Genomic DNA, 23,240 nt, shown 5'->3' with positions numbered 1-23,240 from the left:
TATATTTAAATCTTTGAATTCTTCAAAGATAAATAATTATTATTTGTGAATTTAGATATTTTATAATATTTTGTAATGATAAAATTAAAATAAAAATGAAATTGTAAATATAAAGAATTATTATATATGAATTTAGATATTTTTCGAAAGAGAGTTAATGAGATTAAAAATATAATGAAATAATTGAAATTGAGTAATTAAAAGATTGATAAATAAAAGTGAAAATAAAGGAAAATAAATAAATTTTAAAAAAATTATGCAGAGGCAGACTGCTTCTGCTGCCTTTTGCTTATTATGCCGTCCTGAAAAAAAAAATTTATTTTATAAATAGTATCGGGCCGGGTTAGCTCATGGGCCTAATATTAAAGCTCTAAGCTCGACCCGGTAGGCCCATGGGCTTGGCCCGGTACTCTACAGTGTCGAGCCGAGCTTTATCGTGCTCAGACTTTTTTTCGTGCTTTGGGCTGGGCCTCCATTTGGCCCGGCCTAATTGACGTGTTTATATATAATTGATATGAAAAATTAATTTTTTAAAATTAAGTTAAGAGAAAAATGATTAGTTTTTAAAATGGAAAGAGAAAAAAAAATTAATTTTTATTTATTTGAATAAATTATAGAGAACATGATTAATTTTTAAAATTATTGAAGAAAAAAATTATCTTTTTAAATAATAATTTTATTTTATATTATAATAATTAAAATTAATAAATAAGTAAATATTTAAGGTTTTAAACCTTAGGATAAGTTTCTTGAGAGTTTTACTTTGCCTTGGACGGGAATTAATTTTTTGGCCAAAAATTAACGAACACGTGTGTTGCTATTTTCTTTATGTTGTAATAATCTTATTTTGGCAACTTCTTGGCTTGTCATTTTCCACTACTAGGCAGGACCAAAACCAAACCATCAGCACACAAAATCAAATACAAAAGCAAAAGCAAACGCAAGATCAACTAAAATCCAACTCACACGCCTAGGAGTTTCCTACCTTTCTCCTCTTCTAGCATCTCTAATAAGCAAGCCAAACATGTCATTTTGAGTCAACTTAATTAAACTTGGCTAAACTCAACTCACCATGTGCCACAAACACTCCAGGGTTTTCAACAGTGATTTCCTTTTCTTCTTAACGTTTTTGGGTAAGTACAAGTTGTAAATTTGTAACCTTTGCGTTTGTTTCACTTTTGCGGCATGAATGTGTTTTTTCAGTTCTCTGGTTTCAGTTGGCTGTTCAAATAGTTTTTTTATGTGGGTTGTGTTTGTATAAATGGGAAGAATATGTGGAAGCATGTTCTTTTTTAATGGAGTGATTTTGTTTTTATGTTTGATTATGCTTTTTGGCTTTCCCTTTTGGTGGGGTTTCTTGTCCTTTTAGAATGAATTGATTCTGAGTTGAAAAGGCTCGTGTATCTTTGTGTTTTAACTTACTCTTTTGTTTGGTTCCTCAGAAAATTGAGGAAAACAGAATTTTTTTTATTATTTTAATTTTCACAATTTAGCTAGTTGAGTGGAAATGTTTGTTTTCCCTGGTTTGAGCGGTTCTATTCTTTTACATTTATTTTAACTTTCTACCAGCTATAAGGATTGCTAAGTCTTAGGTTTATTGTGGTGATTGTTTGAACTTGCTGTGTTCATATGCTTAGACCTATCTAGATTAGCTATTCACATGACCTTTTGCTTTTAAAATCAAACTATTTTCTGCCAGTTGTTATAGTTATTCTTAATATGAAATAAGTTTTGATTGGGTTTATGCGAACTGTGCTACATGCTTCTTCTATTCCTGTCATTTTCTTAATTTTTGTTGATAAAATCACTTTTGTTTAATGTGTTTCTGTTTAAGTACTCGTTACAAAGGTCAAAGTGCTATATTGATGCTTTCTTCTAGGGTTATGCATCAGTTACTGATGTGTAAGTCTTTTTTTTTTGGTTGATATTATCTAATGTCTTTTGGGCTCTCTCTTTTGGTATATTTTAATTATTGTATCCTGCAAAATACTATTTTCTATTTATTTTTTCACTCACAACATGCTAGTGAATTTCCTCTTGTATTAAGCTAAAATAAATTGTGCTTTTCAGGGGGCTATGTGAGATCTCTGGTGATTTATAATTAGGATACAGGGAATAAAATCTTCCTGTAGTATGGCAACAGAGAGTCCGATTAGAATCTTGGAAACAGGTGCAAAATGGTCCACATCATCTGCCAATATGGCAGTAGAGGAGTTAGGATTGCCTCAAAAGGGTCATAATTTTCATGGCAGTGGGAGAAATGCTGTGCCTGATAGAAGTGGAAGTGCACCTCCAAACATGGAGAGTTCCTTGTTGGCCATAGATAACCTTATATCTCAGCAGAACACTGACTTCAGTGTGAGCTTGGCTAACTTAAATGCCACTGTTGAAAATTTTGTGTCTGAGGAGTACCTACAAACTGGTCCAACATATTTAACATATTACCAATCCAATGCCAACCTAAACCCAAGGCTTCCTAGACATAATTTTAACCACATGAATAGATTTGGAACCATTTCGAGTTCAAGTTCTACAGATGATGTTGCTAATAGTTCTTTTCATTTGTCTCAAGTTTCCTTTTCTACACATAAGGAAGAGTCTGAGGATGATCGCTCGCCCCAACATTCAGTTGATGATCTGGGTGGCAGGACAAATGGGCTCTGGTCTAGAAAGGATGCAGCTCAATTGGCAGGTCAAAACAAAAATTTTGTTGATACAATGCAGGTAATGATCTCAGTGGTCATTTTATTAACGAAAATAGTTCTGTTACTCTGAAGTTATTTTGTAATTTTTATCATTGTCTGAAAAGAATTTGCTTGGATGTATTCTGCAATTTTTATTCTTGATTTTCAAATGTTAAGTTTCAAACTCCTCAACTCCTTGTTTTTAGGTTTCTTATCAAATAGATCTTTTATATACAAGACTCTAAAATTCAGACTTTCTTTTTGCTGATTAGAATTCTGAAGCTGATTCAAAGTTATCAAAATTACTTCAGGCTTTATTCGTTTAATAGCATGACTGTGAACACGTAGTTATGTTTTCTACAGGAAGACTTTCCTTGTACTTCATCACATGTATATGATCAGTCTCATTCTTTGGGCTATGAAATGACAGTGGAAGCAGTTGGCCATAATTCTAACTCTAGTACCTTGCAAGATCTTTCTGTTAGCTCATCAAATGCTGCTAGATCAACTATTGATACCGATAGTATAATGGTAGCATCAAAAGCTAATCTGTCAGCTGCCCATATTTCAAGCTCATCATCGTGCAATAGTAAAGGAACCCTATGTTTCACACCATCTACTAATGTAGGAACTTTGAATGATTCAGATGTTTGGTTAAAGGATGAAGTCTCAGTCAGTGTCAGTAATGCTGAGGTTACTGTTCTTGGATCTTATATGAAGGATCTGACTGTGAGCCCTCAAAATTCAGGGAATCAAATAAATCAAGATCAATGCCAAGCATACCAAGAAGAGAGCAGTTCATCTCAAGTTCGAAGTGCTACGTCTCAATTAGGTTCTCAAGGAGTAATCGGCACTTACTTTGGCATGGATCAGTTTCATCAGGGGCCTTCTAGGTTCTCAACAGTGGTACAGCCAGTACTTCAGTCATCTGTGTTCACACCACCACTCTATGCAACTGAAGCAGTGTACATGACTTCATTGAATCCTTTTTACCCTAATGTTCAAGCCCCGGGTTTTTATTCTCCTCAATATGGTCTAGGTGGTTATGCGAATTCTTCTGTTGTTCCTCCATTTATTGCCAGATATCCTCCCCATGGTGCTGTTCCAGTTGTTTCAGATGGTGCTGCTGGTCCTAACTTTAGTACTCAAGCGTCTCGGGTTTCAGGTGGAGCAGTATTTGTTCATGGATCTGATGCACAACATCTTAGCAAGTTTTATGGACAGGTTGGATTTGCACTGCAACCGTCTTTTGCTGATCCCTTTCATTTGCAATACTTTCAACAGCCTTTTGGGCAGGCATATAATGTTTCTGGTCAGTCTGACCCATCCACTTCTGGAAGTGGTGTTTTTGGGAACCAGAATATTGCTTACTTGCAGAAAGTGTCTGACATAGCTGCTTCTGATGACCAGAAATTTCAAAATCAGAGAAGTACAGGACCAAGCAATTCGAACTCAGGTAAAGGGGTGATGAGTCCTCATTATTTGGGGAATCCACCACATATGGGCATTTCAGTGCAGTACCCATCTTCAGCAATAGCTAGTCCAGTTTTGCCTGGATCCCCTTTAGTGGGGGCTGGATTTCCTTGTGGGAGAAATGAAATGAGTTTTCTGCCTAGTTCTGGTAGATATTCTGGTTGGCACAGTCAAAGGGGATATGAAAATTTTAATGATCCCAAAATCTATAATTTTCTTGAAGAGCTGAAATCTGGCAAAGGCCGAAGATTCGAGCTGTCTGATATTGCAGGGCATATTGTTAAATTTAGGCAAGTTTTACTGCTTGTAGTTTTCTTTGCAAAAATATTATTATTTCTTTTACACTGAACAGTTAAGTCACCAAGCATCTCCAATTCCAGTGCTGACCAACATGGGAGTCGATTTATTCAGCAGAAGTTGGAGAGTTGTAGTGGTGAAGAGAAGTCAGCTGTATTTAAAGAAGTTATTCCACATGCTTCCAAACTGATGACTGATGTTTTCGGTAATTATGTTATCCAGAAGGTGTGTTTTCAAAAAAGGCGCCAAATTTTGCAAAAGTTCTTTGTTCAGACTATATTGGTGCTCCTGGTGGTTCTAATGTCTCTTTTCTTTGTGTTTGCAGTTCTTTGAGTATGGAAGCACTCAGGAGCGGAAGGAACTTGCAAATCAACTTGTAGGCCAGATTTTGCCATTAAGTCTGCAGATGTATGGCTGTCGTGTAATACAAAAGGTGTGTGGGATTATTGTGATTCTTTTATGTTTTCTTTAATGCTAATTTATATTATAAGTACTTTCATATTGTTTAGCTTTTGATGGGATGTCTGTCTTCACTGCTTATGCTCTGTCGACCGTTTTCAGCTTTTCTTTTCTTTTAATAATAGTACTCAATTGATCTGCATAATTTCTTTTCTTCCATTTTATATAATGCTCAGTTAAAATTAACACAAGATAGTTTCATTTATTGTAAGGAAACTAATTGCTTAATAGCAAGATCGATTTAGAATGTTGACTTGAAAGCATGCTAGTTACAAAAAGTAACTAAGTGGTGCACTGTGCAAAAAGGAAGCCTGAAAGTGCAAATCACCTCTCTTCTCAATGATCTATTGCTCAACACTTAAAGATGAATATGATTTCAGCCATTAATATTTGTGGGTGGTCCCTTCTTCTTGTTATTCTATGTCATTAAAAATACCTCAAGTTCTTGATGGTAACTCAAAAGCTTTAGTTGTGGGGTTAAGCTTTTATACCTATTTTTTGGGTTCTCTAGCTTGAAAGAAATAGGAGTGGGCTCTCATTCTTTAAGGGACATAGTTTTTGGGGCTTTTTATGGGCTTCAATATTTTTATGAAATTCCAAAATGTAGCTTTCTTCTTCATTGGACACGGTTGGAAGTAACAGTTTTTTATAGACTCTTTTGACTTCGGGACCCCTTTATATGTCCTAATTGTGCTATTTAGTCTTTTTAGTTTTTCGGTTGATAGATGCCCAACCAATTTCAACCCAAAAAATGAAGAAAAAAAAAGGCAAACAACACAGCAAATTAAAAAAAAAAAGCACAAAACTTTATTGATAAAAGGGGATTCACAATGGATAAACCGACAATTCGAGAAGTCAAGACATCCCAATTTCACCATTCAATGCTCATGAAACCTCTCAAATCAACCTAAAAGGCTGCACAAAACTAAGTTGTCCAAAACTCTAATTTTCTTCTTTCTCCTTTTACAACTCTAACCGTCCTTTGTATACTAAACCTTACCCTCTAAAATTGGGACATGTACCCTAAAAGGTCTTGCTTTTAACATTACTCACCCTTTAAAATTACTTTATCCTCAAAGTGAGAAACTTTGAATTATTTTTTTGGACATATCCTTTTATTATTTTCTATTTTTTTTTGGTTGGTTTTTTTATTTTCATTTTTTATCCCTTTGCCAACTATCTTGAGTATATTGACTTTTTATTATTTTTCTTTCTTTCTTCCCCTTTTGCTTCTTCCTCATCTTCTTATTTTCTTTTTTCGATCATCTTCCCTAGCCTTTTCAACAACTTTCTTGACGTCGATTTGACTTCCCTCCATGACTGATTTGCTCAACCAAGCCTCCATCTACAACGTTTTAGTGTCTCCGACATCAAATCCCCTTTTTGGTGACTCTTGATCTCGCACTACTATTTTTTCGGCAACAATCAACCTTCCCGTTTGTTAATTTGGTCCATTGCTTTCCATATTCTGAAAACCTTTCTCTGGGCTTCTCCACCATTTTCCAATGTCGATCTATCTCCCCACACCCATTCTGATGCCTTTTTGGTTCCCTCAGCTTCCACCGAAGCTGATTCAACTTCCCTTTGGCCCATTAGCTCCAACCAAGCTTCCATTGTGATTGTTTGCCTTCACCACTGGCAAATTTTCAACTTCATCACCATTTCTAGTCGCCTTCCTCCTTGGAATAGCAATAGAAACTCAAATCTCAACACTGATACCATTTGATTGGATTCCTAGCCAATTTCAACAAAAAAAAAAAAAAAAACACAATAATTAATCAAATAGAAATGATTTTATTGATAAAGGGGAATTTACAGTGAATATATATGCAATTTGAGGAGTTGAGTCTCCCCATTACGACTATTTGAGGTACTGGAAACCTCCCAAATCAACCTACAAGGCTGCCGACAACTAAGGTGCCCAAAACTCTAATTTTCCTCCTCTGCTTTAACTACTCTAACTACTCTTTATATACTAGACCTTACCCTCTAAAATTGGGAAATATGTCCCAAAAACCATAGCTCCTAACACTTGTCCTCTACTGTATAGCATACTTATGGACAACTTCTCCACCTTTTGTAAATCCTTTTTGTTGAATATATCAATTAGTTTTCATAAACGAAAACAATTGTGTTTCCATGCTTTTGTATTTGAACCTATGCAACCTGGGACTTGTTTATATGTATTTATTACTGTTAGGATTTAGGTGTATTTTGTAGAACCTTTTTAAACATCTATTTATGATTTTTGTTTATCCATAACTTTTGTTGCATACCTCATATATGTAGTGGCTGAAATAATCATCAAAACCTAAAAATATCTTAAGTCTGGAATAAATTCTTACAACACTATTTCGTCTTCAAGAGGACACTGTAACCAGCCGTTTACTAGATTTGTTGCCAGCCACATGCATTATAATTATGTTGCTCATCAATTTCGTCTTTAGATGCTACAAATTGATGTAGCAACGATAGTTTCAACTAGTGTACAACTGATCAGATATAGGACAAACTGTTGCCTCTTTTTTCAATCTAATCAACACGAAAGGCGGTTTAAGAGGAAAATCCTTTATGAAATTGAAGATCGTAGCAAATGTAAAAACAAGATTGAAGTTGAAACAACAAAGGCCAATTTCTGGGCTAAGAGCTCATAAAAACTTTTAGATCTAAAATCTTATGAAAACTAATAAATAAAGCTGCTTTCAAAGGGGTGATATAGTTCTCTTAATGAAAGAATAATAGCCTTGGAGTAACACAAAATCCCTGTCATTCATCACATGTAGAACCAAGAAAAATCTAATTTTGCCATTCATTGAGTGTTGCATTCTGGTTAGTGATCCTTTAAGATGGTATATACATAATAATATGGTGTAAGATCAAAATAGAAGACTAGACTTACTAAACTTATGTGACCTGCTAGACCGATGGTGAAATGAGTTGCCCCCTCTGACAATTTTTCTTAGTGGGGGATTGTGTTGCAGACACATTCGTGGGAGGGAAATACAATAGACGGACTAACAAGAGGACATAGAAGGAATTCACATTTTATTCTTTTATTTTAAGTTAGTAAGAATAAGTCCCAATCAATTTGGGTGATTGAGTTATTATTAGCTTCTTTTATTTAAGTCAATAAGTCACAATCAATTTAGATGATTGAATTGTGAGAATCTTAGTGTTTTTTTATTTGTAGGAGTTTTAATTGGCAGTCTCCATAATTCTAGGAGGTTTGTTTTGACAGCAACTTTTAATTTTGTAATATGTAGGATCACCCTTTTCCCTATTAATATTAAAATAGACATTCAGAGAATTACAATCAAAAGACTAGGAGAGTTTAGGTGGTCTCATAAGAACAAACCCGTATTATTTTATTCAAAGATAGGTTCGTTAAAGAAGGGCATTAATGTGAACAAAGGAAATCAAGAGGATTTTCCGGTACATCAACCTTTGATAAGATCCTATTCCTGAGACTATAACATATTACCATTAGAGTTACAATCATATTTTTTAGCTACAATCGTGTGGTGCGGGTGGTGATGCCGGCATTGTAGTATTCATCTAGGGCTAGCAGAGAGCTAGAGCACAACTAGCCTGCATGGATGTCGGAGGTACAAAACGTAGTGGTATGTTAGGATTTCAAGTGCAAGGTATCAGACTTGGATTCTTCATTGGAAAGTATAAGCTGCTAATGTGGGATTTATATGACCTTGAACTCTCCAATCTCAATAGCTAGCTTTTGAGATATGGTTCTCGCAAGGTTCATAATATTTGATAAAGATTATGGGTTGTTAGTTGCTCCATTGACGAATCTCTTAAAAAAGAATTCTTTCCAATGTAGTGCTACTACCAAGGCTGCCTTTGAAGGATTAAAACATGCCTTTTCAACAGCTCCACATTTTGCACTTGAATTTATGATAGAATGTTATGCGTCAGGCATGGGATCTGCACAATGCTTCAATAGCAAGGCCCCCTGATTGCCTTTTTCAGTCATAAGTTTGCAAACTATCATTCTAAACTTCCAACGTATGAAAGGGAATTAATTGGGTTTGCTTAGGTAGTACAACATTGGTGGCCATGCCTTTGGGGTCAATCCTTTATCATTAAAATGGACTACTATAACTAAACTTGATAATTCATGTCATCAGATCATATTCGTATTGTGTCAACTTGGGTTTTGGGTTGAGGACCTTGAATCCTAACTCTACTTGAAATAAAATTGTATCAAAATTTTTTAACTTTAAATCAAATTGAAATATTTTTGTGTTGATCTGATCTGATTCGAAATAATCTAAATTATGTAACAAATAAAGTTGTGTTAAAACACAACAGATAACGACATGATTTATAGCGAAACAATACACTTTGTCAAATGGAAAGAAATAACACAAATTTGTTGCAAAATAATACACAAAAACATATACTTACCAAATTAAAATGCACAAAAAACATTTTGACATGAAACGACATTTTGTTAAAATAAAATTGCTCTATTTCAAGTTAAAAATAATAGTTTGTTTATTATCGCTTTATATGATCAATTGCTGAATTAGGGGTATGTATAGTCCGATTTAATGCGATTTGAGAATTTTTTCAAACCAAACCAAACTATATTACATTTCAAATTAAATTGAAAAAATACGGTTTGGTCTGATTTAGATTACAGTTTGAATCTATTAAAATCATTCATTTATAAAAATATATTATTTTATAAAATTTATTGAAATATAATTTTTTAGAATATAATATTAACATGTAAAATAAATATGAAATATATAAAAAAATATATATATATATAAAATAACAAAATAAATATGAAAATAAGTTGTACACTTAATTGTTTATTAAAAAGTTTTATCAAATATAATTATATATATTTAAAAAAAGTACAGTTTACAATTTAATTTTGTTTGAAAATTGTCTATACCATAACACAAACTAAAAATTATTTTTTAAAAATTTATCAACCTAAACCTAATCATTTTACAAACCAAACCATTTTTTTTGAATGGTTTGGTCCAGTTTCACTGTTTGAATCAAATTATGTATACCTCTAATAGGGATAAAACAATAGAATATCATAATCAAAAGCTCAAATAAATCTATAACTTCACCTTTAAAATAATGCAATTGATAACTAAAGAGATTAACAATCACTTATTAAATATTTAAATTTAATTTTCAATCCATATGATGAATGTGATTGTCATAAATATTAAAATTATTAACAAATATATGACATATCAAACATAATAAGTTCAAATCAATATTACCTATAACACATCAAAAAAAAAAAAAAACTACAAATAGATTTTTACAATTTTGCAAAAAAGAGTTGTTAAAATAAAATGAATGTCTTCTGGTGATACAAATTTAGTGTTTGGTGATACAATGTCGATTTCTTTGTGAATTTTTTACCGTTATGATGTTATGTAATATTTTATTTAAAATGTTCGAGTAGTTCGGGTCAATCTGAGTTGACTTCGTGTCAACCCTAACCTGACTCGATTTTTTAAGAGTCAACTCAAACTCGATTTGAACTATTTTTTGTGTCGAAAATCATAACTTTAACCAAATTTTTTTCGTATCGTGTCGTGTCGAGTTAACAGGTTGTGTTAAACTTTGTTAGGTCTAACTATAGCTTGAAATGCCTCTTGGAGCGAAAACTCACCACCTCTTCTCAATAAAATTGGGTTAGCAAATTGCTTGGGTTTGAATTTAGGGTGGAGTACAAGGCATGTATCCAAAATCGAGCTGCAGATGCCATATTAAAGTGGGGGGAGGGCTCAGGGGTTCTTTGTGCTATATCTCATCCACGGATCTCTTTATTAGATGACGTTTGTGAGGAGGTTGTGGTGTCCGAGGAACTTCAGACTATCAAATAGAAGGTGAGTAGTGGGGAAGCGAAGGAGTGGTCTTTTTGTGATGGGTTGGTTCTTTTTAAAGACTTTGTATTTATTGCCTGATTCTCCTTTGATTCCTTCCATTGTATCTAGTATTCATAACTTAACGCATGAAAGAATTTAAAAAATGCTGCATCGCGTTAAGGCTGATTTTTATTGGAAAGGGATGAAGTCCACGATCCATGATTTTGTGCAAAGTTGCTCTATTTGCCAATAAAATAAATGTGAAAATTTACGCCCAGTTGGTCTCTTTCAACCTTTACCGATCTCAACTCAGATATGGGTTGATATCTTAATGGATTTCATTGATGGTTTGCCTAAAGTTCGGGGAAAATCTGCCCTATTCATGGTGGTTGATCGCTTCGCAAAATATGCTCATTTTATGCCTCTTTCTCATCCTTACACTATTGTTTTAGTTGCTCATGTTTTCTTTGATAAGATATTTCGCTTGCATGGTTTACCTGAATCCATTGTGAGTGGTCGGGACTCTGTTTTCACTAGCTCAGTCTAGCATGAACACTTCTGGTTGAGTGGTACCAAATTGGCTTTTTCATCTATTTATCACCCTCAGTCAGATGGTCAAACTGAGATGGTTAACCGGATGATTAAAATGCATCTTCATTGCTTTGTTGGGGATAAATCGTGGAAGTGGGTGGACTGGTTTCCTTGGACAGAATTCTGTTATAACACAACCTTTCACACCTCGTTTGGCATAATGCCATTTTGGGTTGTGTATGGTCGTGAACCTCCATGCTTGCTTTTGTATGAACTAGGGACCACTCGATTGGAGGCAATTGATAGGGCCTTGCAGGATCGTGATGAAGTGTTGAAAGAGGTGCGGCTTTGCTTGCAACAAACTCAGTTGCGCACGAAAAGTACTTATGATCATCACCATCATGAGTTGTCATTTGAACCAGGACAGTTTGTTTGGCTCCGTTTGCAATCTTACTGTCAAAGATCGGTAAACAGGAGGCATTTTCATAAGTTGGCTCCGAAATTTTATGGGCCCTTCAATGTGTTGAAGAAGGTGGGCAAGGTTGCTTATGAGCTGGAGCTTCCTGCAGATAGTAAAATTCATAATGTTTTTCACATTTCTTTGCTTAAGGAATTTAAAGGTGATGCCCCTTCAGTTGTGCCTACATTGCCTGCCTTGATAGATGGCAAAGTAGTTCCACAACCTCAGTCTATCTTGGCCCTCTGACTCAACAGAGGTATGCAGGAGGTGTTGGTCCATTGGGCGGGTCTGCCACCTGCTGAGGCAACTTGGGAAAATGCAATTGAATTTCATGAGTCTTATCTTGAGTTCATGCTTGAGGACAAGCTTGTTGTCCAAGAGGGGAGTAATGTTGCATATGCATTCATGGGAAGGAAATATAGCAGACGGACTAACAAGAGGGCATTGAAGGAATTCACATTTTATTCTTTTTATTGAAGTCAGTAAGAATAAGTCAATCAATTTGGGTGATTGAGTAATTATTAGTTTATTTTATTTTAGTCAGTAAGAATAAGTCATAATCAGTTTGGATGATTGAATTGTGAGAATCTTACTGTTTCTTTATTTAAAGGAGTTTTAATTGGTAGTCTTCATAATTCTAGGAGGTTTGTTTTGACAATAATCTTCAATTTTGTATTATGTAAGATCACCCTTTTCCTATATAAGGAGGGGATCAATATTAGATAAGACATTCGGAAAATTACAATAAAAAAACTAGGAGAGTTTGGGTGGTCTCTTAAGAACAAACTCCCATTATTATATTCAAAAATACGCTTGACGAAGAAGGGCAGAAGCGTGAACGAAGGAAATCAAGAGGATTTCCAGGTACATTGACTTGTGATGAGATCCTATTTGCGAGACCATAACAGATTGGCTCTGGATAACAGTTCAGGAGTCCCAACATACTCCTGGATTGACTTTCCATAAATCCTGTTTGATTAGCCATGACCTTTTGTTAGCTGGCTCACCTACCTACTTTCTAGGGAGCACCTAGATTCCAGATATCTAAAGTCATTAAAAAATCATATGCAAGTTACATGATCCTTTGAAGATAATCAAGAAATAACAATGAGATGTATGATTGAACAAAGAAGGAAAAAACCAAATTTATACAAAATAGTGGACTCATAGGCTTGCTTTGATCTAAGCTTAAATGCTACTGCATCAATCCTATTCTAGTAGAATTTAAGTGGTGGAAATTTCCTGAGATAATTTTCAGGTCCAAAAATGCTTTATGTGAACCATGGTTTGCTGTCCTAAAAAATGTTCCAAACTATATGTAAGTCTATTTGAAGCTAATATTTTTATTCTACTGAGCATTAATATCCACAATTATCTTTCTCCTAACATAAGTTTTCTTATGTACTTCTCCCCTGTCCCAACAATTCTCCAACCCTTTGTCCTTCCATGATAGAAATAGTGTTAACTTTGATACTGTGCTATTGTAGGCACTTGAAGTTATTGAACTTGAACAGAAAGTACAGCTTGTCTGTGAACTGGATGGACATATCTTGAGATGTGTACGTGATCAAAATGGCAATCATGTCATACAAAAATGCATTGAGAGCATCCCAACAGAGAAAATTGAATTCATAATTTCAGCTTTTCGTGGCCAAGTTGCCACACTTTCTATGCATCCCTATGGTTGCCGTGTTATACAGGTTAATAAATGCATCACTAAAAATTGAGATCTCTCCTTCACCTTCCTTATTCCTTTGTTATTCTTTAAGAATGCTGAAGCTGTTTTTTGCTTTTGGTTTCTTGTAGAGAATTTTAGAACAATGTACAGATGAGAGTCAATGCCAGTTTATAGTAGAGGAGATCTTGGATTCTGTTTGTGGTCTTGCTCAGGACCAGTATGGCAATTATGTTACCCAGGCAGGCATTTCTTTCGGGCTGTCACATGCAATTTTATAATATCAGATTCCAGATGCTATTTTTAGTGTACTGTTCAGAATTTGTGCTTGAGTATTCTCTTTTGAATATAATAGGAGGAAATATGAACTTTTGTTATGTGGTTGGTTTACTGTTTATCTGTTTCTCAATTTGGTTGAAGTGGATGCATTTAGCCATACTTAAATAGAGGAATTAATAAGTTCAACAATAAATACAGTTTGGATTGTTGTTAAAGATTATGACCTCTTCAATTTTACAAAAAGCCTTTCAAATTGTTCAGATTCTCTATTTTGGGCATTAGCCCTATTGAAATAAAATAGCAGATAACAAGACTTGACAGGGGTATAATGGAAGAGTTTTCAAAATTTCTGACTTTGCTTTTGATTGTAGTATCTTTTCCCATGTCAGAATACCTTTGTGCATGAGTGTTGGTTGCATAATGAAGCTCGGGCACTTTTATAACTTTATTTTTTTATAGCCTTTTTTCATTTAACTGCTTTGCTTTCTGAGCTTTCTTTCTTCTGCATGCATTTATCAATATATATATTTTTATATAAAGGATACCTTGTTTAGTAGCTTAGACTGGGATAGTTAGTGCTGATATTCCTTTGTAATAAGGCTTCCCATTTCCTTGGTGAAATGTAAATTTTTGGTCTACTAACTGGACAAACAGAATTCTTTAACCATTGAATGCTAATTACTGTCTGTATTGTTTACAGCATGTATTGGAGCAGAGAAACCCTCTTGAACGAAGCAAAATTATTGGCAAGTTATCCGGGCATATTGTACAACTGAGCCAGCATAAATTTGCATCAAATGTCATTGAGAAATGCTTCGAGTATGGGGGTACTGCTGAGCGGGCGCTAATTATTGATGAGATTGTTGGGCAGAATGAGGGACATGATAATTTATTGGTAAGGTCGAATTACTAAGTTGCATGATATTGAACTTTATAATCTTCAGAATGCTGACTGCTCATGGAATTTTATTCTTTTGAAGCAGTTAGAAGTTCTACTTTTCTAATTTTTTGCTTGAACTCTCTTTCATGAAGCAAGTTTTTCCTTTCAGTCTTACAACCAATGTATGTTATTCAGGTCCTGATAAAGTGTGTATACTTAAAATATGACCTTACTCTTAAACTTATTTTGAAAATTGAATTTGAACTCAACATGTGTTAGTAATGTTTGAGGGCAGGAGTAATGTAAAATCTGATCAGTCTATCTTCAGGGTGGGGATGCTTCTTCTGCTACAGAAACTAAATTCTGGAGATTCATTTGAGAGATTTATTTTATCTAACAATTATATTTCTGATTCCACGTTTTAGCAACTGAAATAAGATGTTTTAGACAGGCCATCATATTATTATTTTCTTTCTAATGTTTGAGACCATGACAAACTAATGTAGATGTGAGGTCCTTATATTATTGCATATAGAAAAGGACAGGGTGGAGTGGTTGGATGTTTGTGTTTGTGGTGGCTATACAATTCGAGCATACTGGATGTATAATTTTTATGTTTTATCATTTTCTTCTATCTTTGGTAACGATTTTCATCACGAATAAAAGAAAAGCCTTGCTATCAATTTATTGTTAAGTGCCTGATTTACTCTGTATTACCCTGGATTGTTAATCATCAAATACATGGATTATTGCTCTTATATCTATGTAGGAATTAACCTCCCTTGTAGTTTAATCAATTAAAAGCTGATGGAAAGTTTGTGTTTCTCATCAACAGTCTGGATTTCTGAAATCTGTCATGCAATGCATATAAAATCACCCTTCTACTTTGTCATAGGGGTGGTCATTAACCAGCAGGGCAAGCCTCAAGCATGCATATGTTGAGGCCAAATCTCAAGGGAGATTAAAAGGAAAAAACTTGTCTATATATGCCTTATTTTGGGAGTTGGATCCCAATTTACAATTTCCTTCTTTAAGGTTTCCACTTCTATTGTAGAAAACTTGTTATCAATTATGTTGCTTCTGACATTACATGATTTTGAAGCTTGTACATTGGTTGGTTACTGGGTTTCTTTTTTGTTGCATAGATAATGATGAAGGACCAGTTTGCAAATTATGTTGTCCAGAAGATTTTTGAAATATGTACGGACAGTCAACGGGCCATGTTGCTTAGCCGTATCAGAGCACATGCTCATGCTTTAAAGAAATATACTTACGGGAAACACATTGTTGCTCGGTTTGAAATGCTACTAGAAGGTGTGTGCTCTTAACTTTCAGTTTGCTTTAATTTGGCATTAAATTTGAGTTGTGCCTCATTGAGCTTATTGTAGCACAAGAAAATTATCCTTTGGAAGCTGAAAATAACTTATTAATTGATTTTGGACTTGGAAAAGTATCTGGTACATAATCAGAAATGTGATTGTTAAACTATCTTATTGAGATATAAAGATCTGCCCATGGACCTTACCGTCTGTAAAAAGTTTACCTATATTTCTATAATTGATAGCATAACACCGTCTCCCAATTTATCAGTTAAAGAACATTCTTGATATTTTTTAGTAACAGAAACCTATAAAGATACCGGCATATAAATTCTATCTCAAAAAGAACTGATCTATTCTTCTCTGAGGTTTCCATATGATTTGTTAGTCCAAAAGTACAGAGCATCTCCATGGTCACCTTTTTTTAAAAAAAAAAAATATTAGTTCCATTCCATGATATTCATGTAAACTACAAGCTTTTTATATGTTTGGTGCAAGCAGATAATCAGTAACTGTGAGCGTGAAAGCAGGTGGGCTAACACCTGGAAGGGGCATCAAACAATTCTAACCATTCTGGAGAGGGCTTTGGTCCAGGATTTGGTGAAGCAGTAAGTATGTGCATGTTAAAGCACTCTGGTTCGTGTATTAGAAATACAATTATTGAGCATAAAAAATAGGATGATTGGTGGGTTGGAGGAGGTAAGATATTGGAAACCTGTAAATTTATTGTTTACGGAAATTAAAAATTATTGTAGAATTTATTTTGTGCAAAGACTTTGTATCTCATATATTACAATATGTAGTTTTAAAACTTGGGCCATTTGGCGTTTAGGCTAATATCATCAGAAATTTTAGGTAAATTTTGTCCCACGTGTCAACAAGTCCACGGAGTTTAAAAAATAAAATATTATATACTTGAGCAACATTAAATAAAGAAAATAACCAACAACTCGTGTATGGGTCAATACAAAAGAAATAATTAACCTGACAGAGGTGAGACTCCATTCTTTATGCCAAGTGAAATGACTGACTGACTGACTATTCATTAGTTTGAAATACCTAGTTAGCTCACATCCCTAAAATGTTTTGCTGTGGTTCCCCGAAGATAAAATTAACAACCATCAACACAAATAAAGCAAATTCTCTGTAAATCCACTTTTCAGAAAATGGTTCTCTATATCATCAACCTGTATGCAAAAAGCTGAAAGGAATATGTCATGCTCATTCTACATTCTATTCTATGTATAATTCAAGCACAAAATTACCAACGCTAGACAAATATTACCATAATTCAAATAACTATTATTTCCTAACCCATTGCAACAAAGTTACCTAAGATCCTCAAAAGGATAACAAAAATTAATTACCCAAAAAAATATGTAACAAAAATGTGCTTCAACCTTCATGCACTCACCTCACTAGAACAACATTTTAATGCCGGCTCAATAAGACCGAACTTCATCAGGGCTTAAAAAATGCACAGCAGCATAACGCTTCAGTACTAGCTGAGAGTTCAAGCAAAGTAGAGCAAGCTTTCCTGCTTTGATCTGTTGAAAAGTATCAAAAGCGTGCCTTCCGTTTTCGAGCTGTGTACTTTGTATCTGGGGGCACAGCATTTCCTTTTCTTCTCATTTGTTCCTTTTTCTTAAGCACCCATTCTTTACCTTTCCCTTTCTTCTTGTTTATTTTCTGCTTTTTCCTGGGCCTATGTCGGTCTGAAATGCTTACCTGCATGACCAAAAAGAAAATTAAAAAGATAAAATCACAATCATAAATTGCAAGACAACAAAAATTAAGTGAATCCTAGGAAAGTCCTTAAGAGAAAAATGTTAGCATTCAGAAGTTTATAACAACTTACTGTCTGATTTTCATCTTCACTACTCTCATCATCAGAGCAACTTTCCATGTCATCAACTTTTCCCTTAGGAACCTCAGAACGTATGGATGGTGGACCACAAGTGAGGACTAGAAATTCTTTTCTTTTCTTGGAACTGCAATGAGACAAGTAGTCACAACGTTATGAGCAAATTCAAAATAGAAAAAAAAACTTGGTCAAAAGAAAAAAGATATGCTGGAAAGCAAAGAAAGAATGGTACAGCCAGAGAACTGTGCAATGACTGAACATGCTAACAGATTCTGTCCATAAAAACAGCCTGCTACATTCCATAGGTTAGACAAAAAGCCCATTACAAGAATGGTCTCACCAGACCTCTGGCATACCTATGTGGGTAGTCAATGACGACACCACCAGCAAACCCAGCTCGCATTGCTGAACCTAATATCAACTCACGTTGTGCTACAGTTTCAGGATATACTTGAAACACTGCTCTTGCTCCCCTTGCCAAGATTGTATACAGTGATCCAAAGAAAGCCCTAAAGAATGAGATTGAGCAAAAGAATATTAGCAGTGCAACTGAGATGATCCTAAAGCACATGATATTTCATTTGATTAAACCCTAAGGATTTTATCACAACAGTGGAAAGAGAGACATCCCAATGTATTTTTAATATAATTGCAACTCAGAAAGTTAAAAGGTGAATAAGGGTAAAAAAGAAGAGAGAACCCAACATACTTTAATCTTAACCGTGGCTCATGAGAAGACTTGTCAGCATTGCATAACCACTGTTTACCAATAAAAGGTCAAAGGAAAAAAATTAGCACTATGCCTGCAGAAAAGACTCTTGTACATTGGCACTCCAATGGTGCAAAAATAAACATGGGATGATGGTATATGAAAACCTTGTTGAAAATATATGTTCTCCAAGCAAGATTTTAAAGTTAAGATACTACTTAGATGGGATTGTGAAATATATTAGGCCCAAAAATGGAAACAAATCACTTGACATGCAGATCATTGATAGTGTTTGCTATAGAAAATTGATTTACATAAAACTTTTCAATGATTTAAAACTGTGAAATTAATCATAATGGAGGTCCCAGAACAACCACAATTTAACTGTCATCTGCATCCTAAGATTGTGCCTCTCTCACAAGACCTCTTAACAGTTGAGTGAAACATTTCTTCATGCTTTCAAAAACATCAGGTCTGTTTGATAGCAGCATCTAAGACATGATTAACTACCACATCACTTCGAATGTTAACAACATAAATACCTCATCACTACATTGATGTCCGTCTTCAAAATTCTCTCAGTATCTCCATAATTGAAGATTTGTACAATGTCAAAATATCAGTAGTAAGAGGAAAAAAGAAAAAAAGATGGTCGACATTCATACAGTTTAATTTATCTGATAAACCACCACATATGAATCAGCTTTTCTCTCACTCACAACTGACTTTAAATCTCTGGCACTTTGCCACACACTGCCTATTAAATCAAAACTAGTAGGAACAGAATGAAAATATGGTATTTGTAATGGTCTAGTTAAAAGTAGAATGATTACCAATTAAAGCTTCACACAAAATCATATGAGATTGAGCTAAAGCTAACTTTCATGTCGTCATCTTCTCATTAGATTGTTTTTGGAAAACAGTGCTATGAAACAAAATCACACAGGGAAGTCTCTATTCCTTTAAAACATCTGCTAACAAAGTAGCTAGAAGACCTAAACTCACGGGAGAATTAACGGATTCTCTTTCCAAGCAATTTCTCAAGTAAATCCCTAAAAGTGCTAACACATCAAGCATATTTGTCAAGTGAAGCCAAAAAGCAAACCTGAACAGCAGATATACTGATAGCCCCATCAATAACTCCAGGGCGAAAACCTAAACCCTGAAAGATAAAATAAGAAAAATTAATTATCACAACTCCTGCCAACTCCAAACTGAAGTTATGCCTAAGTCAAACTGCAAGTTAAAATTATGCATCAAGATATAAACACAAAAAAAGCTCTAATTAAAGAAATAATTTAGGAACCAATTCTTTAACAAGCCAAAGCAACCGGAAAAAAAAAAAAAAAGAAGAAAGATTAAAATACACATGGGACTAGGATTCAATAGATCATCATGTAGCTGATACGAACTTTAGAAGAACCACACTTCAAAAGCTAGCTATTGAGATGGGAGAGTCCAAGGCCACATAAACCCCACACTAGTTGCCCACACTTTCCAATGTGGGATTCAAGTCTCATACCTTGCACTTGGGATCCTGATATACCACCACGCTTCGCAACCCCGACGCCCACGCGGGTTGGCTGTGCGCTAGCTCCCTGCTAGCCCCAAGCCAACATTGCAATGCCGACGTCACCACCCGCACCGCACGATTGCAACTAGAAAACATGGTGATGACTCTAATATCAAATGATACGAACCTTAGGAGAACCACACCTCAAAAGCTAGCTATTGAGATGGGACAGCTCAAAGCCATATAAACCCTACACTAGTTGCCCATACTTTTCAATGTGGGATCCAAGTCTTATACCTTGCACTTGGGATCCTAACAATAGCCCAGCTATCTATAGTGATACTAATTGATGAGATATATGAGAGTAAAAGAGTAAGACAGTGTGAGAGATAGAGTTTAGATTTTTAATAACTTTAGAGGCCAATTAAATAAGAAGCCAAAGCAAGCAAAATAATTTGAAAGATTAAACCACACAGAGATGCAAAAATGATCTGTATGTAGCACAATTATCTATTTGGTACAACTGAAAACAAACATGAAAGAGAGTGAGTTAAGCATCGAATTTTTCTTTCTTAATTTCTTTGAAAGTGCATTTTTTCAAGAAATACATAAATAAAAAAAATATTTAAAAGGTTATATATGAAAATCAAGCCTAGAAAATCCTTCAGTTTCAAATAAAAAGGACTTGTTAACACAACATTGTCTTCCCAGCACTCTATCCCATGCTCTATTTCAGACATTGCAGATCCTATTTACACACAATTATAGGCTATTTTCAATAAAATAAAGATGTCACAAATATAGACAGAAAGCAAAAGGACTTGGTTGGTACCTGACCCATGTCTCCAAGTAACAAATCACCCTCAACCTCCCGCTCCAATGCAATATCTGGATTTGGAAAAAGTTTGATCATGAAACACATATAAATAAGAAATAAAATCTTTAGCCAAAAAAAAAAAAAAAATCCCATTTGACTAATTCAATGATAACTTACTAAGCATTGATGGTGAAATGTCTAAACCAATCCATTGGTGCCCATTCTCAGATAAAGTCTCCCCACTAAGACCTGATCCACAACCTGCAGAATATTACCAAAAACAAATAAAACTTGGCATCCAAACATTAAATAATAATTTGGAAGTGCAATAAGATTTTTATGATTTATATAAAGTTACTATGCACACACCTCATCAGCCAGTAACAAACCAAGATATGAAAGTAAATCAAAATACAAGAAATATCTATTTAGAAGTTTGTTTAACACTGAATAGATGACTCAATGACCTAGATTAATTTGATTTATCTAATGATTTGACTTATCTAAACCACTTCATGTGCAGACAGAAAGAGAGTGATTTTTACCAATATCAAGAAGCAGTCTTGGGACTCCATCATCAGGCAGAGCAAGAAGCTCTAGAGCTCTCTCTGAAAGTTGTGACTGTAAAAATAAACAAGCCTGAATTCAGTTTATCATCCATGAAAAGACAAATAAATTATAGAGTAATGACATAACTAAAATTAAGCAAACCTGAATTTCAATTATACGAGAGGATGAAGTGTATTTGCAAGCCTCTTCATCATCATAGAATATCTCAGGTGGTGCTTTTAACTCTGGCCGGTTTGACATCTCCTGTCAATAAACTCAATTGTCAATTAAAGACTCTAGTCACTCTCCACACACTATATTAGAAAGCCTTAAAACAATGGTGAAAATCTATCCCAGACGACAAACAGGATGTTATAATCTAAATCATAAAACAGCATGATACTAGAGGAGACTAGAGAGCAGCTGCCACTGCCTCACTTAGCCATCAAATTGTTGGCATGCGGTAAAACACCTAAGAGTTTTTTTTTTTTTTTTCCTTCTCAAATAGATATCATCTTCAAAAAAATTTTCAGGCTGTATGGTTCAACAATCAAAATACAGTCTTCTAAACTCGACCTCTTATCTTGCCACCCAGAGTTAGCAAAACCCAACCCATGCCCACCCATAGCAACCGAAAGCATTATTTTAGTAATTCAACTATCAAATTAGTAGGCAAATATTAATCGTAACATAGAATAACCTTACAAAAATACCACACGTGACTGGAAAAATATCACAATTATACTGATAATTTCACCTAACCAAAGCGACACTGCCCCAAAAGATTAACACTTAATCAATAGAGTTATAGTGCCCTAAATTGCTTCACCAAAACCATAATTTTTCATTTTGCCAAAGAAAACCAGGCTTAGAAACCTATTCAGAAATTGGATGAATTAGAAATTACAAAAGAAGTTTGTTTCAAAGCAAACTAATTTCAACATTGTAACCCAACTAATGAAACAATACGGCCAGTAGAACAACTAAATATAATTTAAAAACAAAAAACAAAATCCATGTACCTGAGAAGAAAAGATGAAGCTGAAGGGGGTTCAATCTACTTTGATTGTTGGCGCCAAGTATGAAGCAGAGAAGTGTGATGTTTAAGGGGTCTGGAGATGGCGAATGGTGTAGTAAACCTCATCGCTAAGCTGAAACCTATTATAACATGTGTGAGGGTGAATATCAAACACACCCCGTTATTTTGATTGTCGATCCCTAATATGTAAAAAAAATAATATTACAAAAAGGGTGAAAGTCCTGCAAAATTAGAATCTAAATAAATTAAATATTAAAAATTCACTCAAACATATCATTATGTTTAAATTGAGTTATATGATGTGTGCACAAATGGTATGAAAGGGTATTTATGTTTTATAAATAAATAAAATTATGTGCATAAATAATGAGTACAAATTTATATACAAATAATAATATGTTATTATATAATTAAATAATTTTAAATTAAAAATAAAATAACGTTTAATCACTTGATGATATATCTTTATGTATATACATAATACTACTTTTTATCCACAAAGTACTCGAATCATATATTGTATGACATATTGTATTATAGGATATACTTTTAAAATAATAATAATAAAATATTTAATTACTTCATGAGTATCTTGAAAAATATCATAAATTATTATAATTTTTTTATTTTATCAAATATATCCTTATCACATAATCAGTTCTAAAAAAGATATATCATTAAAATCATTGATATAAAGTACAAATTAATATGAACATATTAAATCATATCATTTTTTGATACACTCTAAAATATATATCATTTTTTATTTATATCATATTATATAATAAATATCACGTATTATATGATACTAATAATTATATTTATCAGAGT

The 23,240-nt window shown here is 34.1% G+C and overlaps 2 protein-coding genes across 5 annotated transcripts; one reads left to right on the top strand and one right to left on the bottom strand.

Moving 5' to 3' along the window:
- The first annotated feature begins 911 nt into the window (after window positions 1-911).
- On the top strand, window positions 912-16,778 carry LOC123199955 (pumilio homolog 6, chloroplastic-like). 4 transcript variants are annotated; one of them, XM_044615013.1, is made up of 10 exons: window positions 913-1,133; window positions 2,071-2,724; window positions 3,048-4,447; window positions 4,538-4,679; window positions 4,780-4,887; window positions 13,253-13,465; window positions 13,572-13,682; window positions 14,420-14,614; window positions 15,745-15,913; window positions 16,449-16,778. In XM_044615013.1, exons 2-10 carry the CDS (start codon window positions 2,134-2,136, stop codon window positions 16,484-16,486), a joined length of 2,967 nt encoding a protein of 988 aa, XP_044470948.1. In that variant the 5' UTR covers window positions 913-1,133; window positions 2,071-2,133; the 3' UTR covers window positions 16,487-16,778. The 4 variants fall into 4 exon arrangements, with proteins under 4 accessions (XP_044470951.1, XP_044470948.1, XP_044470950.1 ...); XM_044615015.1 differs by having other exon boundaries at window positions 914-1,133; window positions 16,420-16,778; XM_044615014.1 differs by lacking the exon at window positions 913-1,133 and adding an exon at window positions 1,238-1,902.
- A 342-nt stretch (window positions 16,779-17,120) lies between these two features.
- LOC123199956 (18S rRNA (guanine-N(7))-methyltransferase RID2) lies at window positions 17,121-22,549 on the bottom strand. The gene is made up of 10 exons (XM_044615017.1): window positions 22,393-22,549; window positions 21,533-21,634; window positions 21,367-21,442; window positions 20,999-21,082; window positions 20,837-20,892; window positions 19,597-19,653; window positions 18,492-18,541; window positions 18,139-18,291; window positions 17,777-17,909; window positions 17,121-17,646 (listed from the first exon to the last, which is right to left on the bottom strand). Exons 2-10 carry the CDS (start codon window positions 21,629-21,631, stop codon window positions 17,479-17,481), a joined length of 876 nt encoding a protein of 291 aa, XP_044470952.1. The 5' UTR covers window positions 21,632-21,634; window positions 22,393-22,549; the 3' UTR covers window positions 17,121-17,478.
- Between the last annotated feature and the right edge of the window lie 691 nt (window positions 22,550-23,240).

This window comes from Mangifera indica, chromosome 17 (genome assembly GCF_011075055.1).
Source record: "Mangifera indica cultivar Alphonso chromosome 17, CATAS_Mindica_2.1, whole genome shotgun sequence".
NCBI lineage: Eukaryota > Viridiplantae > Streptophyta > Magnoliopsida > Sapindales > Anacardiaceae > Mangifera > Mangifera indica.
Note: the sequence above shows the minus strand (reverse complement) of the source record. Positions and strands in the feature narration are given on the sequence as shown.